This window comes from Sardina pilchardus, chromosome 5 (genome assembly GCF_963854185.1).
Source record: "Sardina pilchardus chromosome 5, fSarPil1.1, whole genome shotgun sequence".
NCBI lineage: Eukaryota > Metazoa > Chordata > Actinopteri > Clupeiformes > Clupeidae > Sardina > Sardina pilchardus.
The window spans coordinates 17,809,974-17,824,026 of NC_084998.1; the positions used below are offsets into that span (position 1 = coordinate 17,809,974).

The window sequence follows — 14,053 nt, forward strand, 5'->3', positions numbered from 1 at the left end:
GCTGAGCGACTGTTTTTGACCATCACCTCCAACATTAGGCTACTGTGTCAGCGACAATTTCTCATAGACCTCTGAAGTTCGCCTACAAAAAGGATCAAAAGCTGCCATCTTTGCCCATATAAGGAGATCCAGGAGTTAATTGAAGCTAACTGCCTATGGCAAGTTGCATTGTAAGTTAGCTTTGGGGTAGCAAAGACCAAAGTGTGCCGTCTTCACCTGCCGAAGATCACAGTATCCACTAGACGGCAGTGGACAAAACTGTGTAGTGAAAAACGTCTGCATTTCAAATGTCATCATCCCCGCGAGAGTTTAACAGGTGCGATTATTGAAAATCCCCATGTTATTTTCCCATAGAAAAAATCTCAAGATACCGGTTCTCCTTATTTGGGCAAAGATGGTGACTTTTTTGTAGGCGAACTTCAGAGGTCTATTTACGTTCTCTTCTCTACCTGGAGACCATCAGCCGCCCTGCCCAAGACCCGCCTTAAAGAGAAGACTGACCAATGCGAGATAAACACGGACGTGACGTAGTTCCCGCCATGGGTGATGGGAGACTGACAGATTGCAAAGTTTTTTGGAATCGCGTTTGCCATTGCCATTTGAATTTTGAGACTCAAAGAGCGTGACAAAGTGCTATGCAATAACGGGGGCGCTATTTCTGCAAACCGGGCAAAACTTTTTGCCAAAAAATATTCAAAATGTTTGCATTGAATTTTGAACATTACATTGCAAAAGTAATTGACAATTAAAAGATGAAACTGAATATTGAAAATTGAAATGCAAAATGAATTGCCATTTGAATTTTGAGACTTAAAGTACCATGGCAAAATGGAATGCAATTCAATCCATGTTTATTCAAATTTTTAACCAAAATAAATCAAATTGATTTGATGATTGCATTGTCACTTTGTATATTGAAATGCATTTTGAAAGAAAGTATTGCAAATTGTAATATTAAATTGCATAATGAATTAGCAATTGCCTAATGTAATGTCTTTTAGAATTGCATATTGCAGAATGCATTCTCATTTGAATTATGGAACTCATATGCTTCCATACACCACCTCCTCAGACTGTTTGCGATTGTTAGCAAACGTTCGCCAAAAACTCAAGGCTAACGGAATACTGTTTGCGAACGTTCGCCAACGTTCGCCTATGTTCGCGAACTTGAACGCACCTCTGGCTAAAGAAACAAACATGTCTGCTTCAAGATTCCTATCCGTGGCAGCAAAATTGCTTGGTTTCACTCAATGTCACAATGCTACTTCCAAATTCTAAAATAGAGTTCTAAATTCAGATGGAGGGCAGGAACTGGAGTAGCTGGATCAGGAGCCGGTTGCACAAAGCACCTTCAGTTAACATGTTCCCTTAAAATCTGATTTAAGGACCCCTTAAAATAAAATCGTTTGCACAAACAGTTTGGGGCTATCAGTTAAGGCATAATCAAAATATGGTCGAGTTCAATTCATAATTACGAACGCATAGCCTATTCAGCCGATACATGGACCCGGGTCAGTGACGTTTTAGGATTTCAGTACAACAAAAAACAAGGCCAGTTTTAACATTTTTTGAATAGATTTAGATGTGAACTTTTTAAATTTTGTATGTGCCCCCTCAAAAAAGTATCACTTTCCCCCTTTTTATTGCAATTGATGGTATTCACACAATACAAATGTCATTCGGTAAAAAAAAAATATTTCCAGATATTGAAATAAATATTAAAATAAATATTAATCACCCAATCACAAATAGTTCATTGTGTACATGTTGATTTATGCTGAATCCATGGCTAGTTACAAAATTGTCATTTTAAATTTTAAAACGCATGCCTCCGTTTTAAAATAGCCTATAAATAACATTTCTAAGTAGCATACAAAATGTAAAAAATAAAATACTATGAAAAAGTTGAAAGTCAAGTTTGCTTAAGGTTTGTTCAAGAACTCTTCCAATTTTTACCTCAAACAACACAAGCTTTTGCAGCTTTAGAATGGAGCTCTGTATGGCTTAACATTGCTTGCTTTGTGCATGGTCTATTCTGTCCTTAAAACACCCCTAAACGTTCGTTTTTAGAACGAGTGGTTACTGGTCTTCAACGATCTTCTATAGCAAGCTTAGCAGCGAAATACAGCTTCTGTCATCTTTTATCAGGGATTTACGAAATCCCGGAAGTACTGTTTCAGATACCTCACAACCGTGTGTGCCTAATATAACACAACAGAATTTGAATTTCACTGCGAAACTTGCCATAGAAGATTGTTGAAGACCAGTAACCACTCGGTGAGCTGCACATTTTTAATGCAAGCAATGTTAACTGAACACTTCACCGTTTTTTCATAATAAACTATGTTATTCCCTTAATTAAGACGAGTTGATACATACCTCTCACGTTTCAATGCGTGCACTCACTGGCTCTGGCGCGCGGCGCAACTTTGATAGCATTTAGCTAGCCCAATGCATTCATTAGTATCCAAACAGAGATGAAGTTAGAAGCGACCAAACACCTCCATGTTTTCTCTATTAAAAAAAAAGTATTTTTTTTCCGCGTTTCTGCAGCATTGTTTGATGTGTGACATCACTAACAGATATAGAGTTGTTCTATCGCGTAGAATAGCCGACTAATAAATTATAAGAAATGAAATAACAAATAATCATATAGGCTACAGCTGTCGCCTATTTTGCCCCTTCCTGTTTCGTGTTCGAGCGAGGTCACTATTGGTTTTTAATGTTCACGTCACTATTTGCATGAGCCACGACTGAAAAGACTTCCGATAATATCAAACATGTTTGATATTGTCGTAACGGCAAAACTAGAAAAAGACTGCCTCCGACGGACTTAAAACCGCTAAGATTGGCACCTTACACTAAACGATTTAGATCAGTGTTTCCTAAACTTTTTTTCTGGGGACCCATATTTTAAAAGTCACAAGCCATCGCGACCCAAGTCAACAGACATTATTCGTAAATCACAAAATAAAGGTGGATTTGACCATTTTTGAACATTTATGATGATATTTTATTGTTATTTAACTTTATAAGCAATGTTTTATTATTATGCCATTTTTAATAAGCCATCTCAGGCTGAGTAATCATCAGGCCTCTCTGAACAATTAGCACTAGGCCTACTCAAGTTTTAAACAATGGAAAACATTGCAATTGACCCAGCAAAATAATAAGGTATCCAGTAAGCCCATTTGGACATTGAAATGTGGACCTACAGTGCTGTGAAAAAGTATTTGCCCCCTTGCTAAGGTTGACTAAAAAGAGGAATATAAAATCATCTTTTGTAAATTGATCTTCATGCCTTAATTTGAAAAAGGAGTAAAAATCCAACCTTTAAGGACACCAATGTTCTTTGTGAATGAAGAATGTATCTTAAATAAATACATGTTTTCCTTAGAATAGGCCAGTGGTCATAAGTATTTGCCCCCCTATGTTAAATTCCCATAGAGGAGGGAGATTTTTATTTTTTGAAGGCCAGCTATTTCATGGACCCAGGATACTATGCATCCTGATAAGTTTCCCTTGGCCTTTGGAATTAAAATAGCCCCACATCATCACATACCCTTCACCATAGCTAGAGATTGGCATGGTGTTTTTTCCAATTAGTCTATTAGCCTGTTCTAACCTGCTCATTGAGCTCAATGCAAATCAAACAGGCTAATAGGTTAACTGGAAAAACTGGGGCACTGGAGGACAGCGCAACACAGCATTCAGTCTATTTCTGTGCTTTGTTTTCATTTTTGTGAGCACAGACAATCCCAATTCGTACATGTTGTAGTGAAAGGAATACGCATAGCAATACTGTTGAGGACAGGATATTCTGATGAAATGCTTATGCAGAATGAAGATAAGGTCACAGATCCATAGCGTCTTTGTGCGAACACAGCTGAGTTGCAACAACTTCTGCAGGACTAGCGTCAGCTCAAGCAAAGACTCGGGACTCTCAAATTCGAAGGGATTTTAGATCCACCTTTTGTCATTCAGAATGTCATATCTCTCTGTTGGGAAATAGCGATCTAAATTCTCAATAAGCGCAGCGAGATGAGTTAGAATCAGAGCAGACTAGTGTTTCACATGCGTGGCCGCAACATCATGTTCTTACAGTACGTGTGGAAACACAGTGGGGAACAGACTCGGGCTGGCCATCTGAGTCGTGCAAGCCACAACTTCAAGGACTTTTGGAAAGCCTGACATTTTTTCTAATTAAGGCGAGACACGGCAGGTGAAAATACTGTTTTTGTGACCTCCGGTCAATTTCGAGATTTTGAGCTAGTTTGCTACTTTAGCATGTATTCTACCACCCTACTACAACAACAAAGTCCGATTTGCACATTTAAGTGTTTATTTCACGAACTTTTGTCTACTCGCGCCTGTATATTTGTCCTAATTTTACCAAAAGTTCCCATTCTAAAATGTCATGTACTACCGTGATCGTGATCCAAATCATATCGTGTTTGATACCATTTGAAAGCCCTGCTTCTCCTAAAAGACGCTATGCTATCCAAATATGGGCATTTCCTTTGTATTAGCAACCAATCGCGAAAGTTCAAAGACGAGTCTAAGCTGAGAACGCATTTCATTGGCTGTGTTTCAAGGCTGTTTTCTCAAAACGAGTTTTCCCCCACTCGCCATGCAAAGGATCTCCACTTCTGCAGCACCTACATACACCAAACTTTCCAGTCTTACTCCTAACTATATTAGGAAGATATTTACAGAGGGATTTGTTGATATAGCATTCTTGGCATGATTTACATGACTTTTTATGCCTAAAAATAGGGCGAAAATCCACTTTTTAAGCCAATTGGCAGTATTTTCTGATTTACTGGAAAACAAAAGAAGATATTCATAATCCCCTCTGTAAATGTTTTTTTATCTGATATATTAACACAACAAAAAAATAATTTTCAACCTGGCTTTTTCCAATGGTCAGATCCTTCGCATCAAAATATATGCAAATTAGCGCATATTTAATGAGATATAGCCTAATTAGCATATTTAAACATTAAATTAAAGAAAACTTGCAATACATTTTATTCTCCTATTTATGTGAGTATTCAACTGGTAAAGTTTCATGAAGATATCTTTAAGTTTAAAATTTTCCCCTATTCACCTGGGGTGTCTCGCCTTAAGGAAAACATTGTCGTGCCGTCCCTGTAATTTCAAATTTAGTTCGTTGAACGATGAAAAGATATCGGCCAGATAGGACAATTTGAGCAGCCAATCGTCAGTGAATAATTCGGCAAGAGCGGTCTTTTTCAGTATGAGGAACTAATGGATTTAGTTTCTAAGTTCATAGCATCTGGTCAAAACTCTGCCTTTTGACAACCAGCGCACTTCATTGTGAAACAATAAGTGTGTGCGTTCTGCTCCCACGTCTGTGCATAATCAACCGGTTGTTAAGTGCGCTTGCCTTAATGAAGTTTACAACGCAAATAACTTCGCCAAGTGTTTTGCCAAGGTCGGGGTATACCCTTGCATGCCAATGCCTGGCGGTGTATGAAACAATGATTCCATAATCTCCTTGCCTGCTGCCTCCTTCGTTACAATTCTGTCATGTTTGCGGCCCCATCGCTCGTTATGTCCTCACAACTACCCCAGTCAAGTCCACAAACATTCGTTCAAGACACAAAATATCTGCTCTTCCCGTAGGAATATTCAAGCAACACAACTAGTCCTCCATAAATACAGTTTCCAAGATTTTTCATCACTCCCCTCGGTTTGGTCAGGTCAGGCTCCTCACAGAACGCATACCTACGTTTTAAAATAGCCTATAAATAACTTTTCTAAGTAGCATACAAAATGTAGCCTAATGTCCATCTTGTCCATCTCTTTCGTCTTCGCCTTGAACTAACAACTAGCCTATTCACGGAAATGCGGTCTTGTAACCACTTCTCTTACATTAATCATTACATGAATTAATCTAAAGGTTGCCCATCTTTCAGGTTGAACTGAAGGCTATTTCCTTCTGATAGGCCTAGGTAGGCCTACTGTAGGCTATTTTCTAAAACCATTTTCATAACCATTTTCATTCATTTCAACGATGTTTTTTTTAAACATATTTTGATTAATTTCGCCAGTCATCACCTTCATTTTAATGATTAAATGAGATTAAAGGAGACGACTTTATTGACGGATATGCGGTCTTGTAACCCCTTCTCTTACATTAATCTAAATGCAGTTGAAATGAGGGTTGAAACTTTCTGCCACCTGGTGGTTGTTTGGGTACATTGCCGTAGCCTTGAAAAAAGTCGGCTTGACAGCCTACGGATCTCTGCGGGATTGCCGCGGCAAAATGTGCATTCTCAACCCGTACCCACTGTATGCGTCTTTTGGATAAGCTAGTATGTGATTGGACCCAAATGTTTTGGACAGGGTGCAGGGGCGATATCTATATGCCGTTTCCAGCCTGAGCTGCTGGGAGAAATCAAAATTTGCTGGCAGGTCAAGCAGGGTTCACCCAGCCTAATCTTTTCTATTATTCATAATGGGAAACTCTGCAATCAACTCCCTCAGAGGACAAAAATACAATTTATTACGTGCTTAGTGTACAGTAATGGTGTTAATACATATAGCCATTTTACCTATTAACAGGTGCAATATGAGCACTGACCTTTGACAAAAGCTGTCCTCTTTCCTTCATGAGAACAATCTGCTGCAATTCAGTGGGCAAGTCATGCATTAAAAAAGGTCCACCTGGATATGCTTCACCTCTAATATGGTATAAAAGAAACAGAAATAAGTTGTCTGTAAAAACAGTTAATCATTCAATTATTTACATTTACAGTGAAATCAAGTGAAATCTCCATTTGTGGGAATATGTTTAGATGATGCTGTCACAATCTCAGTTTTTTTGGACCCAAATGCACAACACAAAGCAGAATGTAACTCTAAACTTTACTCAAACTAAAAACACGGGAAACAAGGTAGAGCAACATAACGGGGAAACAGACAGCAACGTGATATGGAAACACAAAATGACTGAACTGAAAAACGAAAAAGATTGTACTAGGGCTGCACAATATATGGAATTTGTATCACTATAACGATATTGGCTTCCCGCGATCAAATTCGCGTTATCGAGCGATATTTTAAATGCGTCATTCCATCCATAGAACGCTGCATATTAACTCATTGGCTGCCAGCCATTTTCAGTGCAGAGCGCTCAATACTGCCAGACAGGGCTCTAAATTAAGTTTTTTCATCACCAGCCAACTTGGTCTTTTTTCTTACTAGCCAATCAGAAATTCAACTAGCCATTTTTTTTCTGACCAAAATTAGACATGCCCATAACATTACCACACACCCCGAACCTCCCAACCACCACCACATTCTTTTTTTTTTTCGTTCTCCACAACCCATTAAATATTGACCTATTAACATATAGAATTATTTAAATGATAATAATGAGAAAGTTATTTTGTTGTAAAAAATACATTTGTTAAGAAATACGGTTAATATGATTGTTAGGAAGTAGTCTAGAGCTTTAGCTTACCCCGCGTACACACTGTCTCCGTCCGTCAACGGATCACGGAGGTTGGATCTGCCGTATGTGTATTTGCATACACGTGATCTGATTGGCTGACGGATCCGTCGCTGCCTGAAAAGTTGAACATTTCTCAACTTTCTTGACGGAGGCAACGGAGCTGAAGCGACGGACGGACCCACAATGCATTTCGAGTCCGCCCCATGCAAAGTGAATGAGATCCGTTGACGGACGGAGACAGTGTGAATGCGGGGTTAGACACTACACGATACATTTACACATCCCATGTGCCAGGGGGCAGTGTGTTGGCATGCACCTGTGTTGATGCACCTGTGAGCTGATAACCGGATGCATGGACGCTTGCTCGCTCTCTGACAACACCGACGTAACCCGACGAGAGAGGACGCATGTGGGCCTCTGTTGCTGAAGCGCGAGTATTCGAAGTGGCCTACGACCATCCTCGGCCTGAGGCTGTTTTCACAGCTTTTCCCGTGAACTACTAACTAGAGATATCGCTTGTGCTGGTCGCCATCGGGCTAAGACAGGGCTGGCCCAACAGGTAAGCCTCACGCTGTTTCTCCCTGGCTGCATACACCATTAGTTTCTAACATCCATCATTTCCACGTCAATGCAGTACACGTAGATTATCCAAATTATCCCTAGACCGAGTTATTATATTGTATTGTGTTGTGTAGTGGCGTGTTTGGATTTCCGGGTTCGTTAGGGCAGCTTTTGTAGGGGCTACGGGTGCTGTCCTAACAATGATGCTGTTTAATTCATTTATAAATGGTGCATTGTCACTTTAAGACTCTTACTGGCTCCACTCAGTGCCTGCTATGCCTGCACTCTGACAGTTTACCTTTCAGTAGTGTAGGCCTAACTACTGTTGTCTTCGCGTTTTTCTTTTACGTTTCTTATAAAAGGAGATATCAGTTATCACAATGACAAGCCAGCTGGTGTTCTCTCTCCCTTTCATGCGCATTCAAACACGTTCCCAATTACGTTATGAGTAACGTTATTAGTAGCCTAACATAACGCAAATTAGATTCGCTGCAGAGATTTCAAAGAGTAGCCTATCATCTATGTAACATGCTGCTTTGATATTGACATTGTAAATGTAAACGTTCTCTAAGAAGAGTGTAAAACATTACTTTATGTTAACCACAACATCGTTGCTGGGAAAAAATAGCGAACAGACAATGATAACCTAGTGCGTGCGTGGCCGGACGGATTTATTATAAACTAATGCATGCTCGGCGGCCCACATTGAAGTGCATCGGGGGCCGTAGTTTGGACACTCCTGATGGCAGTCCCGCAGCCCACAGTTGCAAAACTGAAAGTTTGTTGCGGCCCTCGGTGGGGTGCCGACGGCATCGTCATGCGTTCTAATCAGGACACTATTTTCTTCTATCACTCACCACCAGCCAAAGTGGCTAGTAAGGTTTTTTTTATACCCGCCAAAATGAATTTTTACCCGCATTTGGCGGGTTGGCGGGTGTTAATTTAGAGCCCTACTGGGTAATTTACACTTTACAACTCGGGCGGGTGACTTACGATACAAATACACAGGTGCTCCTAAATGAAAAAGTTTAGGAGCACAGAAAAAAATTTAGGAGCACTATGAAATTTCCTTGAAAACCTTCTTGCCTTAAGCAGGATACAGATCATTCACAGCAGTGGCAATCCTGGGGTGCCTCTCATGTAAAGTTTATACGTCCTCCCTCGCTCCTCGGGCCTCGATCCTCACTGATCTACATAAAGAAAGATAGACGAAGGGATAGACTATCGTTGTTGCCGCCCCATCATTCTTTATGTAGATCAGTGAGGATCGAGGCCCGAGGAGCGAGGGAGGACGTATAAACTTTACATGAGAGGCACCTATAGTCTCTGCTCAAACCCTACACACACAGAAAATGGCTTGTCTTGTTTCTATTTCATATTTTGAATTCAGAATTTGTATACATTTTGTTATCAATTTATAGCATTTTAGGATCTGCATAATTACTTATAGCTTAAAATATTCAGTAAACTGAATACTGAATATTGATTACACTGTAATGATATTACAGGGGTGGTGTGTAGGTCTAATTGAGTGCCTGTCACTTTAAGATGTACGTGAACATAATTAGGTTTCATTCGGTTTTAGGAAAAGAGTCAAGCATAGTTCAAGGATACATCATGTTTTCATTAAATAACTTAAATGTTCAAAAAACGAACAAAGGTAAAGACAAATATTTCTGGTGTAATAGAAAAGATGAGTGTCCACTGTCCAGTAACGTTAACTTCTATGATTTAGGTAGCCTACCATGGCATGGCATCGTGAGTTGTCACTTTTTCCTTGGTCATGTTTAATTGGCTGGGTGCTTAACTTACTCTACCATGACTCGTCTTGGAGTTTGGTAGGCTATATCTGTTATATCCAATGAGTGACAACCAGAGCTCAAAATAAAACGTTACGGTATTCTCCTGATAACGTTAGTGGAATGGAATTAATGTGAATGTAACCTCCATACAAAGACGCAGAGTGGCTATATGATGCGCACATTTGCAATGAAAATGTTCCGCCTTTTTAAAGCAGGTGTAGCCTACACCAAATCGTGGTTAAATCCATCATTTAGACAACAGAATCAGTCGGATTTCTCTCATAGAAGTCAACCAGGCCTATGTCAAATGCAGGCTGGGGTGAAGCTAACACGGTTTCCACACCGTGTTTATCAACCGTGATAATAATAATATTTGAAATGAACACGGTAATTGTAGGCTATATAGTCAACATTCTTATCATGGTTTGCCGTTTCAACGGTAGGCTAATCGCTACAAAGTCACCAACTGATAACGAACAGATTGAAGAAAAAGAAGAATGGTTTTGGAGTGACATTTCTTGCGTGTGTCAGGGTGCTTGCTCTTTTGTCAACTAAAAATTCCAGACTTTTTCCAACCTTTTTCCAAACGTATAATTTTTTCTTCAAGACCTCGACATTTTGTAGATTTGAGAGTCAGGCTGCCAACACGCAATCATTTTTACTCTATAATAGTAGTGTAATGAGATGTAATGCAGATTGCAACCATACCGAGAGCCCCATGGCAGGACCATCTCCCTCCCAAAGACCCTCTCAGATGCCCATGGCAGGATCGACCTTAGGATTGATTCTAACTCTGGACTATCACGATTCATTATCACGATTATTTTGTTCAATATTGACATCACGATTATTAAACGTGATTACTCAGTGATTTTGGATCTATCATCCATATTCACATAAATTCACTGTCATGAAATTATGGATTTTGATTGCAAATGGGAAAAAAAAATGAAATCTCAAAAGTCGCAAAATGGAGGGTATATCAGTCATGTTCAGTCTGAGTACTTGCATCAGTTCTTCATGAGCTACACTTCAAGACTTTTCCAAGACTTTTCTACAAAATTCCAAACTTTTCAAGGTCTGGAAAAAGGCACTTTAAAATTCCATACCTTTTAAGACTTTCAAGACTTGAGCAAGCACCCTGTGTGTGAGAGACAGCGAGGTTGATGCTGAAAGCGTGAGTTTCCAGCCAGGAGCGTTAGAGTTGTCAACTATGAAATTTGTATAGCCTACAGATGCGCGAAAATTGTACTAGCCTATACTTTGATCCACTTGGTGTGGATTTTTAGGAGCAAAATGCGAATAAAAGGGTTGAATTCAGTACTCGCACCTGTGCTCCCATTTCATATTTTCAATTAGCAATAATATATATTTCCTCGCATTTGCGAAGAGGTGCTCGCAGTGTACAGCCCTGATATCAACCCAGATCCCAATTCACCTATGGCTAAACCACGCCCCCGAACGCGACGAGCCAATCACAGTGCGCATAGCTAACAATACACTCGGACATTCTCGGCTTCCATGTCCATTGAAATGCATTGCAGTTAGTTTTCATTAGTTTTTAGATGTTTTTTCTTCACATTTTAAGTTTTAAATGGTCAAACGGTGTGCATGGGGTACATGCAACTCCGACACAATGTATTCCGAGAGGCTGGGCGACGGTGTGTATTTTTTACCCTTGCCCAAGCCACATTTCAACCGAGATAAGCGTCTGCTCTGGATGTTAGGTGGTAGACCACAACACTAAACGTGGATAAAATGAATAAGGATTTCCAAGTCAACAACGTATTTGAAAGCTATGTTTAACATCTCTAACTAAGGGTAGGCCAACATTAGCTAACATTAGGCAACGTTAACGAAAACGTTATAGCTTCTGGTGCGTGTGTCATGTTGCTTTAGGTGCTTTCATACTACAGCACTCCAGCAATTTGCCTGTCTTGGCAATCACATTGGCAATCAATTTTACGCCGGGAATTTTCCTCATGTAGGGGGGTAAACTAGCCTGGGCCACTTATTGCCCTCTCCAGTGTATCTAACTCGACACCGATGTCTAAAAGACATCTATTTTGAAGGCTTATGAGCTCATTCCGGAGGCATACAGGCAGCGTTTTAGAAATTGGAGGAAAGGGGACAGGCAAACACACACTGAACTTGCTCGTGAGTTAAAACCAGGTGTTTTTGCGTTGGTGCACGGCTGAAGGGGTTAAAACCTATAAGAGTCTGTTTGATTTGGTAGTGTTAGAACAGTTTAAGAATATTATTCCAGATCGACTCGCAATTTACATAAATGAACATAAAGTTAAAACTGCTGTAGAAGCTGCAGTGCTTGCAGATCAATTTGTGTTGACTCACAAAAACAAACCAAGAGATCAAGCACCTCATAGTCTTAACCGTGAAGAATTTCTCCCCAGACATTTCACTAGTGGCCCTAGACCAGATTATGGTGCAAGAAATAAAACTGACGAGGGAAATTGGCATTATTGCATGGGTAAGGGTCATTGGAAAAGAGATGTTTTTACAGCTTGTGCGGTGACTCGGGCCATGAGTCGTGCACAAGATGATCAGTTTGTTGACAATAATGACTATGCTTGTCCAATTTTACCTGCGTTGCCGTCCTCTCTGTCTCGTGCTGATATAATTGCAGCACAAGGTAAGGATGAAGAGTTAACTGAGCTACTTAATGCAGCATTGTCTGAGGGGGAGATGAGAAGCGCGATGAGTGGTTATTTTACTGTGGATGGTTTGTTGGTGCGTAAGTGTTTGCGGTCTGATCATGATGTCCAAAAACCGGTGTTGCAGGTGGTTATGCCAAGGGAATATCGTGATTGTACTGTTATCCCTGTTCTTCTTATTATCGGGATAATTATTCTTCTTCCGACCAAAATCAACGATTTATAACACTAAAACCACTTAACCGTTTGACGTCATTCAAGCACTCCTACAAAGATCTTGTAACGGAGATTTGAAGATTGTATTTTTGACATTTGTGAACTTCATACTTTGAGATATTTACGATAAAAGAATTTAAAATTCCCATAGAGTTTACATTGAGACCCTTTGGCGGCAAAGATGAATTGTTACGTCAGTGCTCAGCTGTCAGTATTCAAGGATCTTTGCTGCGCTAAACCAGGCTAAACCTGAATGTTATGTCTACTCATTACAGTTTTTCTCAAATGCTAAAACACATTTCACAAAGGTTTCCTCCATGTTCCCCAATGTAAAAACACAATACCCTTTTCTAAAGCTACATAAGCACAACCACACCTTCTCACTTCAAAACTCAAACTTTCACACCAAAAGAGCAGCTCGAAGCTTTCAAAAATGTAAACACTATAAACATCATTACACACTACAGCAAAACAATTGAAAACACAATGCTCAATTTGTGAGAAGGTTCTTTGTTTCATAACTGCCAATGCATATTTTTTAAAAACTTTAGAGTAACGGATCTTCTTAGATCTCTGCAGAGGATTCGGCATTTGTAGAGTTCTTTTCCAAAATGCTATATCCACCATTTTACTAATGAATTTTCATAAATATATTTTTTACATTTTGTTTTTCAAGTAATATCAGTGAAACTGTATTGGGTTATGTTTAGTTAGAGTAATTTATCTTTACTCAATAAAAACAAAACAACTGCATTTTTATTACCTGAAACACACAATTACTGTAAATACAGTAACATGATTTGTTACAGTACAGTAATGTCTATAAAATGGATTTATAGCGTTTTGGAGAAGAGCTCTTCATTTAGAGTTGTGAGTTTCATATGAAGAGTACAGAAAATTCTCCAAGTGTACACTACTGTAACACAACTCAATGCAAAAAACAGAATCTATTGCACACAACAGTACACAACAGAAAACATGATCAGGGTGTGAAGTTCTTTGTATTTTCTTAATTCACACCACATCACACACACCACAGTCACTGTGCGCATTAGCAACAAGTGTCTTCATTTTTGAGTCGTTGTGTGTAATGAATGACGCCAGGTGTGTTCATTGTGTTCAGTTATTGCTGACTGTGGCAAGCATTTTGCATCACATGAGCTTTCATTTGAGAATGTTTTGCAACATGTGTTTTAGCAAGGGAAAATGTGCTTAGATTTATGAGAACGGAGATTTGTGTTTTGTGAATTGTGTCTTCATGTGAAATGTGTTCATGGTATTGAAAAAATGAGGCTAGATTTCGTAAATGTGTTTAGACA

General features: G+C 39.5%; 1 protein-coding gene across 2 annotated transcripts in view; it reads right to left on the minus strand.

The window, feature by feature from the left end:
* LOC134080352 (uncharacterized) overlaps positions 1 to 14,053 on the minus strand; it is a 257,953-nt gene that overhangs the window by 146,481 nt on the left and 97,419 nt on the right. For both annotated transcript variants that reach the window (XM_062536752.1, XM_062536751.1), the window contains exon 21: positions 6,611 to 6,710. In XM_062536752.1, the coding sequence (XP_062392736.1) occupies positions 6,611 to 6,710 (100 nt within the window). The remainder of the gene's footprint in view (positions 1 to 6,610; positions 6,711 to 14,053) is intronic.